We start from the raw sequence: 23,119 nt of genomic DNA, 5'->3' as shown, positions 1-23,119 counted from the left end.
AATATAAAAAATCTAAAATATAATTAGGATAATCATTGAATTCTAACAGAATACTTAATTTTTATCTTTATAAAATCTATAATATTAAACCAAAAATAAATTATTTCGGTATTAAATTTAAATTAAATTATAATAAAAAATAAATTAAAGAAATTACATAAACGATGAGAACTTTTAAAGAGTTGATTTGATATTAACATTGATATATATTTTTTCAAATTTTTATGATATCTTCAAATTTATATTTTATTCAAAAATAAAATCATTATTGTTTTCTTAAAAACACATAAAATCGTATTATAACATCGACATAAACAAATAATAGAATAGAACATTAAAATCGAGATGTATCTTGCTGCATTGCGCGAGTACTCTTCTAGTTCCTTCATAAATCAGATTTATCAAAAGTCTTAAAAACAATTTTTAATGCACAAAGTACTATACATTTATGCATAAAGTCTTAAAAACAACTTATAATGCATTAAGTACCACTACTTTATGCATTCAGTCTTATTCTTTTATTACAATTAAAATAACATATAATACAAGTTACCAATGCATATTATTATATTTTATTTTCATGTTCCCAAGATGCTTTTGACACCTTTCACTCATTCACCCTCTCATACCTTTATGTCTTCTCTCCATTCCCTGAGGTGAGATTCAAACTGATATTCACCATGAGTTATTAAAAATTTTCTCATTCAATTGCTCTAGAACTCTCGGGCTCGCTCTCGATCTCTTGATTCTTTGGTCTTAGTGTAAATCGAACACATTTGTGGAGTCGTTTAAATATGTTGGATTTTAAATATATTGGATTTTAAACTGTCATACAAATTTTTTCGCCGATAGACTGTAATTGGAACCATAACTCTTATTTATTCAAATTGTATTAATATGTAAAGATCAAATGTAACTTATATTATCGTTAAATCTTCTCTAAATAAAACCAGTGAAACTTCAAAATCGTTAAAATTCACGGCTCCCGTTATATTGCACGGGTACACAACTAATAATGTCTAATGTAAAATAGAGATATAACTTGTTTTTATATATTTTATTATAAAATAACAAAATATTAAAGAATCAAAAACTTAAATTAATGCATTTGGTTTAGATGTATTAAAGTTTATTGCCTCTTATATATTCATAGGTTTTTCCATAAAGTGGTGACGAAACGTATAACTTATATAAATATTTTCATTTTTCAAGTCAATTCAATCCATTCGTTTGTAAAGCCATTTACTCAATCATAAATATTTCTGGAACACCTTTAACATAGGGACAAATAGTCAATTTTAAAAGAAATTATTGTCAACATCTTTCGGATATTAATCTATCTGATTCAAAAGGGAAGAACTTGTGTCAGCATCTCAATTTCAATTCAAACATGATTATGTATAACATGTTTTTATTCAAAAGGGTAAGTTAATCATTTTTATAACTATTTATAATTTCTGTTTATAAATAAGGGAATTCAAATTCATTATAAGTCATATAAACCAAACATACCAAAAAGTCTAAATCCAAACCAAATGCAAATCACTCTAAAATCATTTCAGCAAATGAGACGCGCCCTTAATTCATTGGATTGTATTCAAGCCTCGTAGTCTATGAAACTTATGTACGAGAAAAACGAACTCATTTTTGTATTTTTGATATTTAATACCAACTAGTCGTGTGTGTGTGTGTGTGTTTATAGAGAGAGAGTCTCGTTCAGAGGAAAATCGCAAGGAAAAAAAATTGAAGACTGCCCTGATAATCGTTCATCTGGACGACATAGTCAATCTGAGGTTTCAGATGCCCATACAAAAAAAAATGCCCATAATATATTTATATAAAAACCAAAATAAACTACAAGAGGGAGTTTGGAACCTAGTCAAGTTAAGCGACTCATCCCAACACCAATTTTTATTTATATATGACAAAAAAAATGATATACAATGGCGGAGGACATAAACCAAAACCCCGTATAACAAAACATATAATACATCACCTAAAACAATGACTTGACAAGAATTACACAAATTAATTAATAAGATCAAAATGTTATGAACAAAGAAAAACTCCATTTTCAATTAAGCTTCTAAGATTATATCCATCAATAATGGTTACCAAACTATATTTAAATGTTTACAGTCTTTCAAATTAAAAAAGATTGAATTAATCGTCTTAATAATCATATTTAAACGTTTAAAATATTTTAAATTCAAAAAGATTGAATTAATCGTCTTAATGATCGTATTTAACTTCAGATTATTTCTAAAATATAAATCTATACAATATACAAAGAATTGTTAACAATTAACTCAACGTTACTCGTATTGTTGTTTTGTAAATAAGGCGATCCACATAGAACCTTAACCTCTTACGATTGTCAGTGAGATAACAATCTCCTCTTGAGGGAATGCAATAATGCAAAAATATCATACATTTCGTCACCTATGAAATTATAATGTCAATTTAAGAGAGCATGTAGAAAGTGCATAATGTTGGGATAACCTTTTGAGGGGAATTCGCATATAGAATGAATTGAAATAGATAAAAAAAAATAGGGAAAATTGTATTAAAATGTAACTAACTTTCATCTGATTCATATTTTGGGGAATCAATTTGCAAAATAATTATAGAAAAATAACTAAAATTCGTTTTTTTTCAAAAATTAATGCAATAAAATCTATTTTTTATTTCAAATCTCGTTTTTTTTTAATTTAGATATCAAATTGAAGATCTAAAAAAAAATCCAAATTACCACAATAAATATTGTTTTTTACTAATGCAAAAAAAATCAATTTAATAGAAAAAAAGTAATAGATGCAATAAAAAATAAATATCACATTCAAGATTTTTATATATAACCAATCCGTATCAATATTAAAGTTTAAATCAAATTTGGCAAGAGACCTTTAAATTACATGTTCACCATATCAACCAGACCCTTAAATAAACAAAAAGTTTGATAGAGACCTCTAAATAACGATTTTGAAAGTTGGTTCCCCAAAATAAGGATCAAGTGAAAATTGGTTCCATTTTGATGCAATTTTCCCTAAAAAATACACATCAAACCAATTTATAATTTCGAAGAGTATATATGTCGATTGAGGGAGGATGAAAACCAATCTCCTTTGAATCACCCTCTTTTCTACTATGACACATAAGTGATCAAGCTAGCCGTTAAAGAACTTAACCATAAAGGGGGTCAGGAAAAGCGGTCTAGCATGAAAAGGAAAGATTGTCAAGTTAGCCAAGGTGATTGCCTACTACCAAATAACCAACCTGATTACAAATCTTTGAAATTAAAGAGGCGGACAAGCAGTAGGCAAGTCATCCTTGGCTATCCAACAACGTTTTTTCTCTCCATGCAAGACCCTTTCTTCCAATCCTATTTGCTACTGCAAATTCTTCTATTATAGTGATATGGGTTTTTGCAACTCTTCCCTATTTATAGACAAGATGAACACAAAAGAGATCAAATCGGGCATTTTCTATGTTCAAATGGCCAATCTCATCCAAATCTCGTTTCTCTTTAGCTATTTGGATTAGCATAAAACCCATGCCACACAATTCTCTTGTGAACCTTATCATGCAAAAAGAATATATTTTCATCATTGCCACCTACGTTTGTCGAAACGAGTCCAGTTAATATTTTCAAGACACGTATGACTTTCAATATGGTAATTTGTTTGAACCCGACATTAATTTTGGGTAGATTAATAGGAAAGAACGGTCGATATACGAGTGGCAAAAACTTCATTGCTTACAATAATGTCATAAAAACAAAAAGATCAAATTGGATCATTAAGTCATATACGAGGTCACTTTCATTAGGTAATTAAAAAAACACGTGTTTCTAGGGATAAAATGGCCCAGCTTTGATTAAATTGCACCGTCTAATTTGTATCCCTGTATATTGTAATTTTCTTTTCCTCTATTTGCTCAAGGAAACTAAAGAAATCGAAATCGAAATCGCTTATGTTTTCTTTTATTCTGGATTAGCCACTTTCATGTATATACTGAAGAAATAAGCCATTATCTCCAAAATATCAGCCAACAATGACTTTTTCAATTTTTCAGGTCCGATCTTTTTAAATATTAATTGATATGGCTTCTATATTTAAGAAGCTATGGAAATATTAAAAAAAAGTACACACCACAAACAACTTTATTAAATACTATGTTAAAAGCATAAAAAGGAATTAAAAAGTGTAGAATGTGGCTGCTGGGATTCGAGCCCAGGTCTCCACGGCCACAACGTGGAATTCTTACCACTAAACTACAGCCACTTTGATGTTCACATTTTATCTAACAATCTTATTAACAAATTCTGATTCGAATATATGAAGGATTAAATTGGTCTAAAATAAGTTGTTAACATGGTCTATAACTTTTATGTCGTATGTAAAAGTTATTTAAATATTATATAGAATATAAAATTAGTTTTATATCATGTTTTTTTCTAACTTTTATGTAAAATATTTTTTAATTAGATTGTTTTCGTTGAAACGCTTTTATTATTATAAATCATAGGGTACATTGCAATTTTGGTCCATATGGTTTATTGTTTTTCTTGTCTTGGGTCCATTAAAGTTTAACCTTCGAAAATCCTCGTGGTATGAGAAAGTGCTTGGTTTGAGTCCTTAAAGCTAACAAAGGTCTGAAAAATACATTAAATCTCGTTAAGTCAGGGGTATTGTAGTTATTTTACTGTTTTTTTAATATCTTTTTTATTAACCTGGATATTCAACACACTATACGAGCTGACTAATCCCGGAGCGACCACCCGCTTCGCAGGTAGCCCAGAGTTTTCGCATTTGAACCTCCGTGGTCATAAGAAGATTTTTATTCCTTCTTGTATTCGAACTTGAGACCTGTAGGTATTTTTGACCTTTGGAGTTTTAACTCAAACCAATCGGGACACCACCCTTGTAGTTAAATTTTTTTTTTTATCTTATTTGCGTGAGATACATGAGACCACATTTTTACACTTCGAACTTCACAGCAGAACACTGTGAATGTATTCACAGTGTTTTGTTGTGAAGATTCAAATTTTTTTTACCTTCACAACGTTTTGTTGTAAAGTTTTAAGTGATAAAAATGGGGTCTCACAACTCTCACGAAAACATGTTGGTCTCACGTGAACTCAACCTTATATATATATATATATGTGTGTGTGTGTGTGTGTGTGTGTGTGTGTGTATTAAGTAGTTTTTCCATCTTCTTGTTATGAATTGACTTGGAAACCGCCGTTTGAGAGAGATTTGACGTAGGGACGATTTTTGGGAGCAAGAGAGAAGATTTGAAGCGATTTTTACCATCTCCATTTCGTTTAAGTCGATAACTCGTTTTTATTTCCAACAATAGTCAAACTTTAGATTGTTAATGTATTTCATTTGTGATTCCTTTGTAAAATGTTGTGAACAAGTTTATTTGTTTGATTTCTATACGAATGTCATTTTCATTTGAGTTATCAATTAATAAGATCAATTAACGTTGAATACACCTGTGAATTTGAGAGCTTGTTCAAATTCCCATTTGGGGTTAAGATTAGCTTAAAGAATTTGTTTTAATCAATGTATATCTAAGGAAAAATCGAGGTTGTTAAATCTTGTTGACAACTATAACCAGTTTGGGCTTGTTTTACCATTTTTGCATCATAGGAATCAATGATAGTGTTTGCATCACAATTGAATGTGAGATATTGTTGGTTTTTTTTAATTATATTTATTTTATTCACATAATCAGTGTTAGTAAATATCTTAATCCACCCCCCTTTACTTAAAGTTTAGAAGCTGAATAATAGCCACGACCAATTCATGTGGGTTCGACCTGATTTACCACTATTACAATTAAGATTCAGATGAGAAGCGCAAAAAAAAAATCTCCATCTTTAAATGCATATTAAAATGAGAAGATGCAACTGATATATAATCGTGTTCAAGTGGCCAGCTTCATCCAATCCCATTTGTCTTCCTAGCAATACATCACAAAATGGTGTTTATTAGATTGATTATTTATCACTTATTAAATAAAAAATCACTAAAAACAATGGATTAACGATGAATTATCAAGGAAAATCAACTAGGAATCAACTATAAAAAGAATTAGCTACGGATTAATTAGTGAACGTATTAGTTACCTGTTAACTAGGAAACATATTAGATACTGATTAACTAGGAAACATATTAGCTATGGATTTGCTAGGGACCAGATTAACTACGGATTAGTTAGGGAATATATCAGTTACGGATCAACTTGAGGTTATATGAGCTACGAATTAACTAGAAATTAATGTGAGAATTGGTTTAACAGTCCGTCGCTAAATTTGATTTTTTATTTAAGAGTAAACTTCAATTTTCGTTCATGTGGTTCGCATTTCATTTCGCTTTTTTGTCTTCCATCCTAACAGATATAAAAAAACTCTATTAAATTAGGCATAATACAGTCTTTTTACCTTTTTTTAATATTTAATTGTATTATATTTACTTGTATTATATATTATTATACACTTTAGTGAAAATAACCTAACCTAACACACAAACCCCAGGACCCACCCTCAAGTCCATCTTCTTTTCCTCAACAACCTGCACCATTTTCTTTTCTTCCTCAAGTTACATTTGACTTCCGACCCAATCTAATGCATGGAGGTCAAAATATAATAAGACAAAACAGTTACTTATTGTTTGATAAAATAGAATTGGACATGATAGAATTAATAAAATGACCAATTTAATCATGTTGAGTTATTTATATATTTTGATTAATTATATAATTGATTGAATTATAATAAAATAAGTATTTTAGATAAAAAAAATATAGCATTAGAATATTATCGTTAAAAAGATTATAATGACAACGAAATATGTAGCTTCCAATTTTTTATTTTACATCTTTTCAATATTTTTTTTTAATATTTAATAAATTACATAAATTAATTAAAATATAGAATTTGTATACAAATAATATTTTAAGGATAGTAAAATGAAATTTTAAAAAACATTAAATACAATAAATAAAAATTAAAAAATGAATAGAATACGGTGTATTTGATGTTTTAGAAGAGAATTAAGTTTTATTTTGAGATTATATTGATAAAACATAAGTTTGTTCCATCTTCTTCCAACTTGTTCCATGGGGACGGGATGGGGGTAAAACACGTTTGTTCTACTTTACTCTATATAAAAGTCCTATCAGTAATACAATAATCTTTATTCTGTTCTATCATATTAAATATACCAAGTACACCCTATATAAAAAAATTGATACTGACTGGTAATGTCTCCATATGGTTTACATGTAATTGAGAAAATGATAAGCGGATAACATTATTTTGAGGTTGACGTATGCTGAACTGTTGGTTATTATTATTATTTTTAGAATATAATAATTACATACAGTAAATAGATTAAATAAACTCACATACTGTTCTCATCTTTGGTGAGGTTTGAACATTTGACATCCTCGAAGGCCAAAGACTCACATACTACTAGGTCAAATGCCCTTTAGTTTTTTGGTTATTTTCTTGGTGGTCATTATATAAAAAAAAAACTCTAGTCAAACAAGTTTATGGGATCCGAATTTTACGTTATAAACATTTATAGGTCGTTTACCAAACGTTTATTCGGGTAACATTTACCAATTCACGTTATCTTATCGGATGTATATGGCAAGGACCACTAATTTTACCTGGTAAGAACGAAGGCAAGGACCGAGAGTCTTACCGTGGTAAGCAATGGCGACGGCTTTACCACAGTTAACACTTACCAAGTAAATTGTTGCATACAATACCGTTTTGATGGACTAAAAAACTTACCCGACGACTTATCGTTTTGCCGGTAAGCACTTATCAAGGTAAGCTTTTGATAAGTAGCTTTTTAATTTAAATAAAGATCTATTCAACACAATATATTATAGGATAATTTAATTAAACTCGCATATTATATACTAAGAGTCATTTATCAAATGATTACCAGGTAAGTGTTTATTCGCAAGAGTTACCTCCTCATTTTCCACGTGGGGTAACATTTTCGAGATTAAAATGAATTGTTTTAAAGCGGCTTCTATCCGATAAGCGCCAACCGAGTAAGAGTCTTCTCCCCAGTGTAAGTACTTCAGTCGTTGTCATTCCTCTTACGGGGTAAAAATTCTCGGTTTTTGCTATGCTCACGTAGTAAGGTAAATGATCTGATAGTGCTTATGTGGTAACCGTTTGGTAAATGGACCGTTTATCAAATACTTACCTTATAAACGCTTACTGACAAGAGTCACCGCCTTTATTTGCCATGTTGATAACATTTTCGGCCATAAAAATAAATTTTTTGTAATCGTCTCTTACTCGGTAACCGCGAACCAGGTTAGAGTTTTCTCCCCTAATTACCAGATAAGAACGTCGGTTGTTATCATGTCTTTTATCAGATAAGATTTTCGATCTTACCCTCATCACCTAGTAATATAAATCACACGATGAAAGTTTAATGAACCCCTAAATAAACCGTCATTATAAATTCATTTTTACCAATGTAAAAATCAAATCTTTCTCAATATTTGTTTAATCAAAATTATAACGTCATACGTTAAAAAGTATCATACCTCAGCTGATCCAGGTGTCGGCTCATCATACGTTAGAAGTAACAATGGAAGCTTCATCAGCCGCTCTAAAGTCCAAAGTGTCGGCTCATTAGATTTTTTCCTTAAAAAATAAATCTTCTTATATTTCTAAAAATTTGAAGTTCAACCATTTATAAAATCTTAATATAATTTGTTTCAGACATTTTATAGGTTACGGAGTGAGATGAAAAAAATGCCCTTGTTATGTGAAAAAAAAAATCTTCAATATATTATTTTTATTATTAGAAAAATAAGATTAAAAATAAAAAAAAATATTAATAATACATTATAAAAACGTTTTTCTAAGTATACTTAAACACAAAATCAATCGATAACTATTACTAAATAAACATTATATTCCTTATCATTTTTACATAGCATTATCAATCCGTTCTACAATCAAAAACATCTTATGATATATCTTTAAAGTATAACTGATATCATTTTGGACTATTTAAAGTGACACTCTATGTAAATCAAAATAAATCAGTTGATTTCACCATCTTACATCGTGTTATGTCTTTTATTAACTTTTTATATTTTTAGGCTTAAGGAAACTTTTTCAGAACCATCAATCTTAGAATAAAAAGTCAATGTTGGTTATAACTTGAGAGTTTATTCTTATTAAAATAAAAGGTAGGATTTTCTTAGTTAATAACAAAAAATCTAATATATTCTAATACAAGAATAGAAATCATACGTATGAAATAATCAAAAGAGTTATTGAGAAATGAATGATGAAGAAATATCAAGATTTTATAGGCAAGTAGTATAAAATAAAAAATAAGTAGAGAGACAATAAACAATACTATAAAAATGAATGATCAATTAACTTTTTAGTTTTTACATATTTTATTTTTCAGTATAATTAATTAATACATGTTTGGACCCTTAATATAATACGAAATTCGTTTTTGGTCCTATTAGATATTATAAAATTGTTTATTTTATTTACTATTTTTTTCTACTACTACAATAATACTATATTCTAAAATATTTGGACCCCTATTTCTTGTGGGTCCTGGGCATACGTCCGGCCCACCCTCTCCCAAAAACGACCCTAAAGACTACACATGAATTGAGTTGGTAAAAGATATTTAAACAATTCAATTTAGTTAATAGGGTTTGAAAATTTTTTAATCCATTAAAAGATATTAAAAAAAATAACTGGTAAAAGATATTTAAACAATTCAATCTAATTATTAGGGTTTGAAATTTTTTAACCCATTAAGAAAAAACAACTCAACCGTACACAACTTATGCGAGTTGGGTTGGTACAGGTTGTGATATAGTAGCAACATTACAACATGTTTAAACAATGATTAGTTACTACTCTCAATTAAATGGCATTTTATGATATAGGAAGAACGAGAAGAATGTTGAAATAGAAATCAAAGTAACAGGAAAAAATGTGACACAATCATGAAAAGAACCAGTAGTTTGTCACGATCATATGTATATAAAAAGCAATGCTAAAGTGTCTAGCTGAAAATGCATATACCATATAATAAAGGTATATGGTTCATCGGGTTGGGTTCAAATCATCATAACCCAGTTCCAATTCAATATCTATATTTAGAAAATTTTATATTCGATTAGATACCAAGTAGTTTCGCGTTAAGTTATATCGAGTTGGATAGACTAGATCGACAGTTTCGTCAGGTTTTCATGCACCAACACACCCTAGATCCAAGGTTGAGAATCATCATGTGGGATGAACGATTTCCTTTTGCACTCAATAAGATCGGGTGCATTATGTCATGTTGTGTTTTTCAATTCTTTTACCATTTTAAGAAAGACATTGCAAATATTTAATATCTCATTTAACTGAACTCTCTTTCAGATAGATTTGTGTCGTCGATTACCAATCTGAATAAGTGTGTATGCCAAAAATTGCACAAAAACGATCAAATGTTGGATTGCGGGCCTTATCAACTCTAGATTGAATTTTCGAAATAAATAAAACAAATACCGAAGAAAATGTAAATATGACAGTTGAATTTGGTGGCGTGAGAACCCCATCGAGGGTAAAAAATGTGGACATTGGTGATGTCGTCAATGCATTATGGATGTTAATTAGGGATGGCAATTGTTAATAATAACAATTACCATTACAAGACATTGATAATGAATTTAAGTATAAGTAATCGTGCGTAATGAATGTAAATTCCAGTATCCCATGAATTCTTCCGAGAGCAAATGAGAGTAGAATCTGATTCGGGGCCTCTTTGAATGTATTGATCTCCCGATTTATAGTTGAGCATTTATAATTGTCGATTATTGATCATAATGATTGTTACGGGCGTGTCTTGATGATACAAATTGGTCGCCAGTTACATTTGTTGTGTTGATAAAACAAATTTTTGGTCATAACTTCAGTTATATGTGGGACCTGCAACAAGTGAGAAATATACTTGTTGAGGTTAATTAAAACTATCATTTGTTGCTGTTATCCAATAAACACAATTGTCATGGTTAATTGTAAGTCGAGAATATCATGGTCATGATGATATATTAGTCGAGGATATCATAGTGGAGCATATCCTAGTCGTGTTTATACCCGGATATTTGTAGGAGTTACAATCATAACAATAATGATATCGAGAGTTACATCCATGTAATAACGATACCAAAAGTTACATCCATAATAATTATGATATCGGGAATTACATCCATGATAATTAAAAATATTTGTGAATATTGACTGTCATCAATTAAATATTGGGTAATCGCTCCATTAATGAGGATTTTAAATAAAACAATCACCTTCTTGAGTTGTTTTCATTAACATTACCAAGAGTCAAGTTTTAGAATAAAGACGAGATACAGGCGACACGTAACATGCAATTATGAGATGTTAAGGCGCCATCTCAAATGATTGTTGACACAAGATGTCTTTAGATAACCAATTTGTCTGGTTATTAATATGATTGTCGTACATACTATTCTCGTCAGACGGAGATATGACTATCGTGGATATTATTCTCGTCGGTCAGGGATACGACTATCATGGATATTATCTTTGTCGGTTGAGGATACGAAATTTTTATCCAAACAATCAAATTAATAAGGTTCATACAACTTTTTGTTTAGTTTTATATAACAGAGCTATAATATTAAATCTAAAAGAATTAGGGATTGTTTGTTTGTCTTTTAATATTTTCATCTAGAGACAAAATTTGAATCATTGAAAGATGAATCTTGGTTGGTAAAAAAAAATTGTTTCTTAATTGTTCTAAAAATCTCTGAATTATTTTGTATTGTGTCTCTCTCTCAACCATTCAACGCTATAATTTCATTGTAAACAATTACCAAATAATTATACGTCATTTTACACTATATCATGAAAATCTCTTAATGATTCAGCAACTGCAAATAGCATCTAGTCTTTATTTTCGTACTTATGATTCGAATTCGAAGTGGTTGTGCAAATTTTTTTTTTTTTAATAAATTATTAATACCCAAATTTCTTAATCAATTAATAAGTTGCCATTGTCTTGCTGCTTTTCTTTGTTTTGTTTGGAGTCCAACTCTTCTTTCTCTTTTGCGACCAATTGTTCTTCTTCCATTGCCCTTGCTTTTGCCTCTTCGTTCTCCTTTCTCTTCACATCGAAAAACCCTACGAGTCCACCGAGAGCAATGTCAGGATCGTCATCCTTTAACAGTTGCTCCGCCACTTCAGCTGGTGTAATCTCAACCTCCCGGATCAAATCCTCGATTTTCTCAAACAGATCATGTTGGGTGATGTTAAGATAGTTGGACGCTAGGACCCGGAACCCGCTTGAGGTGCAATACGACATGTGGATGTGAACATCCATACGGCCCGGACGAAGAAGCGCTGGATCAAGTTTGTCTTTCCTGTTTGTTGTGAATATGATGATCCTTTCGTCACCACAACTCGACCATAATCCGTCAATAAAGTTAAGAAAACCCGACAAGGTTACCTGAAAAAAATAATTATTATTTGACATTTGATTTTATATTAACATTATGAATAATAAATAAATAAGATATTAATTGATTAATCAACAAGCTACAGAATCCCAGTGGTATTTTTCTAAATATTTTATAGATCCGTTTAATATAAAAAAACACATTAATCCACTGGTAAAACTTTAATGATTAATCTATTTTTCAAAAAAATCAGAGTTTTAATTATTTACATAAGAAAAAGTTTAATGATTTTTTTTATTAAAAAAATATTTAAAAGACTTAATAAAAAAGAGAAAGTTTAATATTATTTTTAAAAAAATAGATTATAAATCAAATCATTTAAGATGAGAAAGTTATTGTGTTTTTTTGGATTTTTTAAAATAATATATTAAAAATAAAAAATTGGAATTACTTACCCTCTGTTCTTCCGTGTAACCTCGGCGGTGATTTTCCCGAGCTAAAGCTTTCGCCGCCGCTACCGCCACCCGATCATGCAACTCCACTGAACAATCAATGTCCTCCACAACCAATATTGAACGGTTAGCCGTCGACACCAGCAAATTCCGCAGCTCCGAGTTTGACTTAATAGCAGTCAACTCCAAGTCATATATGTCAAACTTCAAGTAATTCGCCATGGCCGCGATCAAGCTTGACTTTCCGGTCCCCGGCGGACCGTACAACAGGTAGCCTCTCTTCCATGCCTTTCCGACTTTCCGATAATACTCTCTCCTCGCCGCAAACCTATCCAAATCTTTCATCATCTTCTCCTTCACATCGGGATCCATTGCTAGCGTCGAAAAGTTCGCCGGATGGTCTAGATTCACCGAAGTCCACGCCGTTGGGCGACCTGAATACATGTTCTTCGTATTCACCGTGAATAGCTTTACGGTTTTCTCTTCTTGTTTCCTAGTTGTTGTGTCATTAATTATAAACGGCAGGTAGTCGTTCAATGCCAGATCTTTGTGTTTCCGATGAAATGTGAGTTCCAATGTTCGTTGATCGGATCGGGAAGATCCGCTCGAGTCGTCGTCATTGTAATATTCTCTCGTCGGTGTCTTCTTGGAAAGGAAAGACCACTTGAACTTGACTCCATTGTAAATGTCGGTAAACTCCTCGTTGGATTCCATGGCGACTCTGATGTTTTTCTCGCTAGGATTTTTGGTCACCTTCAGACGGTGAATCTCGGCCGAGATCCGGGCGGCAAGGTAGAGTTGTGTGGCGTTGTAAATTTCGTTGTCACGAAATCCGTCAGATTCGTAGATTACCATGGTCAGCTGTGTGGAGAACTTGTTGATGAAATTGCGGAATCCGAAATAGAGGTAGTCTTGGAACTCCGGGGGCATGTAATCCCGGGCGACGCTGCGAGCGACCATGGCGGCGGCGGCAACAGAACCGATGGTGGAAACGACGGTTTTGGCCATGGCAATTTTGGATTCAGTTGACGAAGACATTTTTTGGAAATGAAGGGCTAGGATTTAGTAAGAAATGGACGATGAAGGGCTAGGATTTAGTAAGAAATGGAAGATGAAGGGCTAAAGGGCTAGGATTTAGTAAGAAATGGAAGATGAAGGGCTAGGATTTAGTAAGAAATTAAAGATGAAGGGCTAGGATTTAGTAAGAAATTAAAGATGAAGGGTTGTGGTTGGTTTGTTAGAGATGGTGGATGGGGTTGGTTTTTATAGGGTTAGGGAGGCGTAAGATAGGGGTGCGTTGACGTGGGGTTTACTTTGACTTTGAAAAAAGCATGGGTTGAGTTGGGTTAGGTTATGGAAATGACTATTTTGGTCATGGAAATTATGGATTCAGTTGATACAAGTGAGGGGCGGTGTCTGATGATTTATTTCCTTTGAAACGTATCATAAACAATAAAGACTAAAATACGAAAATAATGACTCTTTTATCCCTGACATTTACAAATTACAAGGTTCCATGGTAAAGTTTTACTTTTATTATGGTTTTCGTCTTGGTTCGTCATGTACTAAGTGGACCACGTGTAAGTCAACTAAAGGCAATTTGGTAATTTCACATCTTAAGTTTACATGCTTTTAAAACATATGTCACGTGAGATTCAGATACCGTATACACTCATGCATTACTTTAGGGTACGTTTGGCATGCCATGAACAAAAATTACATGGGACAAGGTGGAACTATTTTTAAATCTGATGGGACTTTTGTTCCACCAAAAAAGGTGGAACAACATGGGACAAGATGCAAAATTACTACTTTACCCTTAAACCCAATAGAAAACCTAACCCTCTTTGCCCTCATCTCTTTCACCACACCAGTTCACGACCTGCTCGCATCCTTCCATTTTCTCCTTCCACGCCGTCCTGTCCACCGGCTCCACCGCCTCCTTCCACYGGCTCCACCGCCTCCTTCCACCGGTATGATTWCTCCTTTCGCATCAATTTCTTTTTGCTGTCCGCATCAATTATTTTGCTGGTAAACCCTAACAAAATCCCCTCTGGTAGATAAACTTGTGCAATACAATGGTTTTGGTACATTGATGCAGCTGGTTTGATTTCTTGGACCTAGATGATTGATTTCTAACACACTTCAAATTGATGTCGTACATTAAATTCGACTCAATGCTTCCATGCTTGTTTGGGTTGTTGTAGTGTGATTTTAAATGCTTCTATGCTTGTTTGGGTTTTGATCGTTATTACCATTTAAGGGTAATATGGTCATTTTAACAGTTTTGTCCTGTCCTGTCCTAGTTGTACCAAACATGGAACAGACAATTAGTCCTGTCCCGTCCCGTCCTGTCCAGTGTGCGTACCAAACGCTACCTTAAGGTTAAACCAACTCAAATTTTGATTTATCAAACCATAGATCAAGGTTCGTTTTCTGTTAAGATATATATAGATATTAGTTGTCTGTAATGATAAAAGTATCAGGAGGTCTCAGGTTCAAATCCAACGAAGAATAAAAATCTTCTTTTTGCTATGGAGGTTCAAATGCGGTGACTTCGGGCTATCTGCAAAGCAAGTGGTCGCCCTGGAATTAGTCGGCTCGCATAGCGGGTTGGATATCCAGGTTAATAAAAAAATGATATAGTTGTCTGTATATTAACAGATAAGTTATTGTTCGGCTGTTGTGATGAATAAACAATCTGAATGTCAGAATTGACTATTTTACCCACAGTCTTTATCTTTGTCTGAAAAATGATTTTTTGATTGTAAAATTTTATGGATCAATTTTATTACATCAGGTACCCATAACAAGAACAAGAAGTAGATCAAAGCATATGGTAATACAAATGCATCCTCACTTCCGGTCGGTTTATTCCCCTTCATCCCTCCCATTGTCAAACCAAAGTAACGCTTGCTAGAAGCGCGGGTTGGGCTTGGTTGGGGCCCCCAAAAAATATTAGTTATGTATTATATGTTATAAAAATGTTCAATGTTATAAAATTAAGCCCAACCTTTGTAAGACCAAAAGCATGTGGGCCCAATCCCAAACTTAATTAAAGTTCTAACTAATCAGATTGGAGACGTGACAATGGAGAAACCAAGAAAATCGCTTCATCTTTCTTCTTTCTACTTTGCATCACACGTATCCGAGAAATCTACTCAAGCTAATGCCGACCTTCCAATTTCCGGCAATAGTCTTCAGTCATGATGGAAAATCTCATGGATTTTCTTACAACAATAACCTTTAATTTATGATTCTTTATATATTTCGAGTTCGATTCAAGATTGACGGATTGACCTAACTTTTCTCCAATCTCCAACATCTGAATTCTCAAATATCACTTCTTGGTTTTAAATTTCTGATTTGATATTGTGTTTTCAACAACTAATTCCTTGTTCAATTGCACTTCACTACAAGAAATCAAGAAATCGAAATCGAGATTTTTGTCCAGAAGGTAAGCTTTTGCTTGAATATTAATTTTTAATTTGACGTTTTTGCTAATTTATCTTCAATTTGTGTGTTTGGCTACTCTGTTTGTGCCGTTTACAACTACTAGAAAAATAAGTCCATAATATTAAGAAATCCACATATAAGTACAGATCAATGGTTTTGTCATAATGCCAAAATGGTCAATGATTTTGTCAACAATTTGGCTAGTGCGTATATGGTATATGTTTTTTTAGTGTTTTTGTCATAGATTGTTTTTTTATACTCCTCGTCCTCCACTCGAAGAGTTGTATTGCATGAAGTATCATTTTTTATTGTATTGAATTTTACTTTTGATGATAAAGAAAACATTGGTTTGAGATTTTGCGTGACTCCGTTCATATGGAGGACCCATTTTCTATTGCTCGCCTATGACCCATAAAATGTTATGAACGGGCCTGACTTCAGCGAAAACCTCTCAAATGGTTCGAGGTTTGGGGCGGAATTGGGAGAAGTTTTCGCTGAATGTTGGCATTTCATTTCGGAGTCGTTTTCGGTAAAATAAAGTATGAAATCCTACTCACACTCAAGAAAGAGATTCAATAATGTTGTTTAGTGTATGTTAAAATCTCTGGAAGTTTTCTCGGATCAAAATCAGAGCCGAAAGGCTGTCAGATTATCAGAAAACGAGAAAAACAATGTTTCGGTAAAAAAAACAAAACTTTAAACACAAATATCTCTATAAATAATATGTACTTTTGAGTGAGTCTTGTTTTTGGAGTTGGAAAAGATGTTATAAGAATTTTGCAAAAAGAGTGGCGAGAAACAAGGTCGTACTTGCCAAAAAGATCGGCTGTCCTACAACCCTCGCGACCGGGTCGCACCGGGCGCTGGAGAGGTCGGTCATGGGCTCCATGGGCCAAACCCGGGTTCGCTAAAGCTGAGCTTGGGTGGAGAATTGTTGGGCCGGATGGTTGGTATCTTTTGGGCTTTAAAATCAAATCAAATTCAGCCCCATTTAATATGTTTTGGGTTCAATAAAGAGAAGATTTTGGGTTTAAATTTATGGACCAAAACATTAATTTTAATTAAAAATGATTTCTAAATAAATAACATGTCTAATTATTTAATATATTTATTTATTTTAGGAATTTCATTCAATTAAATTTATTGGGGTTTTTATGCAGCATCAAATTTTCTATAGTTTAAAGGTTGTATCATTAAATTATTCAAGTGTATTAAGTTATTTAATAAAGCATCATAGTTAATATAATTAACTGTTTAAGACGCTTTAAAATGACAATATGAGAATACCCAATTATAAAGATACTAAATTTAACACTTTGGGTTATTATTTAATTTCGCAATTTGAGGTTGACCATAGTTTAGCATACGTTGACTTTTTGGAGAAACATGGTCGTTTAATTAAATATTACGATTATGGATTATAGGTTATCAGTCGGAACCTATCACTAAGTAACCTATGCTGTCAGCCAAGCGTTCATGAGAATTACAAGAAGATGCATATCTATGTACCAAATTTATTTTTGACATGTAATGATTATTTTATACGTATGCATGGTGAATTAATTTTATATACATGTTACGGTGCATTTTTATATGTATGTGGCGTTTATGAAAGATGACATATTGTGTCTTACGGTTTTTAAAACTATAATTGCATGCTTTTATTGGAGACAATCTTATGGTCAATTATTAGGGATGGATTCGAAATGGTAAGTCATAAGAGTGACACGACCTAGTAATGGGCAATCGGACGTGTAAATCGATCGACAAAGGGAATGTCAAGGTGACGGGACAACCCATACTCGTCAAGAGATATCATTTATTTTCAGCCATACATGTTTTGTTTAAGGTTTGCATAGTAATTATAACGAAACTTGCATGTTTAATTTGCATGATATGATACGATTTCATTCATGAAACGTAAACTCATTGAGTTGCCAATAATATGCATCTCATGGAAAAGAAATACAGAAGTAGATAAGGGCAAGGGACAAGTTTAGAGGCTTGTCGGGTGTCCTAATCGATCTCTTTATATATCTTAAGTTTATATGAACCAAACGATAAAACTATCTCTTTAAAAGTGCAGTAGTAGGTTTATAGAACAAATTTAGGTGTTTTAACAAAATATTCAAAACATTTTTTTAAATAAAACGTCATATTAGCTATTTTATAGAACACTTCTCAAATTTAGGACATATTTAAAATAAGTGAAATTAAATGTTTAATAGAAAATAATAATATTTTATCAAATATATTAAACATTTCAGTAATACTAACTTTTAGTAATACTTTGGCTATGCTATATGCGGGGCTGTTTGATTCATTATCCACTAAGACATGTATGTATTAATAAAGTTGTCTGTATGATAACAGATAAATTGTTGTTCGGTTTTTGTGCTGAATAAACAGTCTAAATGTCAAAAATGACTATTTACTCTTCAATGTATACTTTTGTCTGGAATAAAATAACCACTTGCCTAAAATGTTGAATATATGACTTTGAATGATAAAAACTGTCTTGAATATGTTTGATTATTCGTTGTTTTCCTGTTGTTACAATTGTTTCCCCCCCATTAAACTCATACTTTCGGATTGTGGTCATCTTCTTGTTCATCCCTATTCTTGTTCATCCCTATCACAATACGATTAGTAAAGAAAAATTGTTGAGGAAAACCCAAGATTCATTCAAGATAAAAACCAGTTTGAGACTGAAATTACTAGCATCAACCCTTGCCAGGCGAAGTTCAAACGTAGCCACCATGAATGAAAGGAGCAGATCGATCTCAGAGGACCAAATCGATTTCAGAGAAGGAGCAGCTCGATTACAAATATGAAGAGGGTTGATTTGAGAGGGTGTTTCAAGGATGCAACGAGATTTCTTTGATTCAAGGAGGAATCAATTGATCTCGATTTCTTTGATCTAGTGAGTGATCGATTTGTTGGGAGAAGAAAGTCTGACCGACGATGAGAGAAGCACCAACAATAGGAACACTAAATTTGTATAGAAAGAGTTGTTCGTGAGAGTGATTTTGAAAATAGGGTTTTTATCTTGGGTAGCTTGTGTTTTAAATGTGAAGGTAGATTTTTAGTACATGGGTAGATGAGGAATTATTATGGCTGAGGTCAAAGGACTAATGTTTTTTAGACGAGTAATTTAGTCATAGACTGACCGAATAAACTCATACCGAACAACTAGATATATAGCTTTATGAATAAGTCATATGACTAATGTAATCCATTAAGCTACCACCGTACAACTTCTAATTTTAACATTCTAAAAATATCTTGTAATAGCAGTTTGAAGTTTGACTTTGACTGGAATTTATGGTCCAAAAAGTCTTATATGGGTTTTAAATATCTATCGAAGAAAATGTTGATTTGTAATAGTGGATTGCCTCGTAAGCCCTTTTGTCGTTTCTCACTACAGTCGCAATCCGATATCGACGTCTATTTTATTTTAGCAAAATTATTTATATATTTTTAATTATTAGTATTGTATTTTGTTAATGGTGATTATAATTATACGCGATGAAAAGTATATTGTATCATAATTTTATCATATAATTTAAATATTGAAATGAAATTACAAAAGTTATAAAAATGTATTGTACTTGAAATTATAGCATCATGAAATAAAAGTATTGAACTTATGTTCAAAACATTACATTAATTGAATCATGACATATTACATACGGGTCGTGCTTACAAAGTCACGTTTATTTTTATTGAAATAAAACATACGCAAATTACTAGCTTATTAATACGGCAGTTTAATTGCTATCATATTCTTCTGTCATTTCATTCTCTGTAGCAGCTAGTTCCTCATCTTCCATCATCTTCGCCATGCCCTCTGCCTCTTCATTCTCCATCCTCTTCACATCAAAAAACTCGATGAGACCATTAAGCATGATGTCTGGGTTGTCATCTTTGAGCAATTGTTCTGCAATTTCAGCGGGTGTAACGTCTATCTCCATCATCAAATCTTCAATTTGTTGAAAAAGATTGTGCTCATTGATGCCAAAATAGTTGTTGACGAGAACACGAAATGCGCATGGGGTGCAATACGATAAATGAATATGAACATCCATGCGACCGGGACGGATAAGTGCAGGGTCGAGTTTGTCCTTATGGTTTGTGGTGAATATGATAATTCGTTCGTCACCACAACTTGACCATAATCCATCAATAAAATTAAGAAAACCAGACAAGGTTACCTGGTCAAAACAGTTGGTATTAAATTCGTTATGAATTCAAATAGAATTAAGAATCACTTCATCATCACTCAATTAGTTTTATAGAGATTAATTTTTTTTTAAAACCTATATTTAACTAATCATTATTTATATGTTTGAAATTTAATAGATTATATATTACTTAAAAATAATATTAATGTATAATATAGTACATAAAAAAATATGTCTATACTATATTATAAAACATTTAACAAAAACTCATAAAAACCACTTATTGTATATGAAGTACTGTTTATTGATGCATATTACTTAAAAATTCAAGATTACAAGTAATTTTGCATATGTACAACTTATTAAAGCTTTATCTTTAAATTCGTCTAACTAACTGCAGGTAGACATAATAAAATACAGAATAAACATTCATTTTAAATATAGAATATCTAAAATATAATTAAGATAATCATTGGGTTCTAACAAAATGTTTAATTATTATATTTATAAAAATTCTGTTGTTAAACCAAAACTAAATTACTTTATTATTAAATTTAAATGAAGTTATAATAAAAAATTGAACTAAAGAAGTTATAACAAAAAAAGAGAACTACTAAATAGTTAATGTAATACTAATACCGATTTTTTTTAAATTTTTATGCTATCTTCAAATTTATATTTCATTCAAAACTAAAAACATTATTGTTTTCTCAAAACCACATAAAATCGCATTATATCGATATAGACAAATAATAAAAACTAAACATTAAAATTGAGATTTATCTCGCTGCATTGCACGAGTACTATTCGGGTATTTATTAAAAACGTAAATAACATATTTTGGATATATCGCTTTTTAAAATAATTTCTACCATTATTTTAACATATAATTTTAAACATCTATAATTATTATACTATTTAATTAATAAAATGATAATTTTAACCTTATTTAATTTCTCTAACTACAGCCCTTAATATTTTTGCCTTATCTAGAATATATCAAAATTTAGTTGTATGTTTTTTAAATTGCACATTAACTTTAGGAGTAACATAAATAGAAATATTTAAGGTTATTTTAAAAAGAAAGAGTAATAGCATTTCCTTTTTCACGAACCTCATTCTCTTTGGAGTAATACGATGACCTTCTACGGGCGGCTTTTGCGGCCTCTACGGCCACCCGGTCATGCAGCGTCGCCGAACAATCAATGTCCTCGACCACCAGTATTGACCGGTTAGCCGTTGCCATCAACAGTGTCCGAAGCTCCGAGTTTGATTTAATGTCAGTCAACTGCAAGTCATATATGTCAAACTTCAAGTAATTCGAAATGGCAGCGATCAAACTAGATTTCCCGGTCCCCGGGGGCCCGTACAACAGGTACCCTCTCTTCCACGCCTTTCCGACTTTCCGATAATACTCTCTCCTCTGCTTAAACCTATCTAAATCCTTCATCACCATCTCCTTCATATCTGAATCAATGGCCAACGTAGCAAAGTTCGACGGGTGGTCAAGATTAACAGATTTCCATGTCCCCTCCCTCGAGTACAACCCATTTGAATTGACAGTGAAGAGCTTGACGGTTTGCTGTTCTCGTTTCTTCTTTTCCGCGACCTGGACTATAAATGGCAAGTAGTCGTTTAAGGCCAGATCTCTGTGTTTCCGATGGAAGGTGAGCTCCATAGATCGGAGATCGGATCGGGAAGAATGGGTGACGTCATCGTCACTGTAATATTCTCTAGTCGGCGTCTTCTTAGAAACCGTAGACCAGTAGAATTTCACTCCTTTGTAATTATCGGTGAATTCCTCGTTAATTTCGGTGCCGATGACGATGTGTTTCTGGTTAGGAGTTTTGGTAACCTTCAGACGGTGGGTCGCCGGAGACATTCTAGCGGAAAGGTAGTGTTCAGCGGCGCTGTAGACTTGGTTGTCCTGAAACTTATCGAATTCGTAGAATATGAATGTGAGGTGTGTGGAGAATTTGTTGAAGAAATTGCGGAGACCGAGATAAAGGTAATCTTGTAATTCAGGAGGACAGTATTCGTGAATGATGGTACGGGTCACCATCACGGCGGCGGAGGCGGAGCCGATGATGGAGACGAGGGTTGTGAGGTTGGGGATTTTGGATTTGGGTAGGGATGACATTTTAGCAATGAAGGGATTGATTGAAGGATATGTTAAGAGACGAAGGTTTATATAGGTCTGGGGGTGGTAGGTTTGGTGTTGGCAGAGAGAGTGGTAGGTGTGATGCATGGTAAGTTTGAATGCCATGCATGCAAATTCACATGAGTCGACCAATTTGAATCATTAACCAGTGTTTTACACCATGAAACGCATGTTTACAATAATCCTTTTTTAAATTATTGAAATAGTTAAACGAGTCGATAATCATATTTATATATTTAATTAATAAAAATCAATATTATTTTTAATATATGAATCCATCTTATTATTATTGATTGTTCTTTATATATATATATATATATATATATATATATATATATATATATAGGGTTGGGTTCACGTGAGACCAA

General features: G+C 32.2%; 3 protein-coding genes and 1 non-coding gene across 4 annotated transcripts in view; all 4 read right to left on the bottom strand.

The window, feature by feature from the left end:
* Positions 1-648, bottom strand: part of LOC112518612 (dehydrin Rab18-like) — a 4,679-nt gene extending 4,031 nt beyond the window's left edge. Inside the window, exon 1 of the mRNA XM_025126416.1 lies at positions 630-648. Within this exon, the coding sequence (XP_024982184.1) occupies positions 630-648 (19 nt within the window). The remainder of the gene's footprint in view (positions 1-629) is intronic.
* A 3,563-nt stretch (positions 649-4,211) lies between these two features.
* On the bottom strand, positions 4,212-4,283 carry TRNAH-GUG. The gene has a single exon. It is a non-coding gene; the product is annotated as a tRNA-His (tRNA).
* Positions 4,284-12,027: 7,744 nt separating this feature from the next.
* Positions 12,028-13,988, bottom strand: LOC112523662 (AAA-ATPase At3g50940-like). Its single transcript, XM_025133352.1, has 2 exons — positions 12,954-13,988; positions 12,028-12,548 (listed from the first exon to the last, which is right to left on the bottom strand). The coding sequence occupies exons 1-2, from the start codon at positions 13,986-13,988 to the stop codon at positions 12,075-12,077; spliced, it is 1,509 nt and encodes a 502-aa protein (XP_024989120.1). The 3' UTR covers positions 12,028-12,074.
* A 6,188-nt stretch (positions 13,989-20,176) lies between these two features.
* LOC112501699 (AAA-ATPase At3g50940-like) lies at positions 20,177-22,730 on the bottom strand. Its single transcript, XM_025105406.1, has 2 exons — positions 21,705-22,730; positions 20,177-20,620 (listed from the first exon to the last, which is right to left on the bottom strand). The coding sequence occupies exons 1-2, from the start codon at positions 22,728-22,730 to the stop codon at positions 20,177-20,179; spliced, it is 1,470 nt and encodes a 489-aa protein (XP_024961174.1).
* Between the last annotated feature and the right edge of the window lie 389 nt (positions 22,731-23,119).

This window comes from Cynara cardunculus (assembly GCF_001531365.2).
Source record: "Cynara cardunculus var. scolymus isolate 2C chromosome LG 1, CcrdV1, whole genome shotgun sequence".
Lineage (NCBI taxonomy): Eukaryota > Viridiplantae > Streptophyta > Magnoliopsida > Asterales > Asteraceae > Cynara > Cynara cardunculus.
Note: the sequence above shows the minus strand (reverse complement) of the source record. Positions and strands in the feature narration are given on the sequence as shown.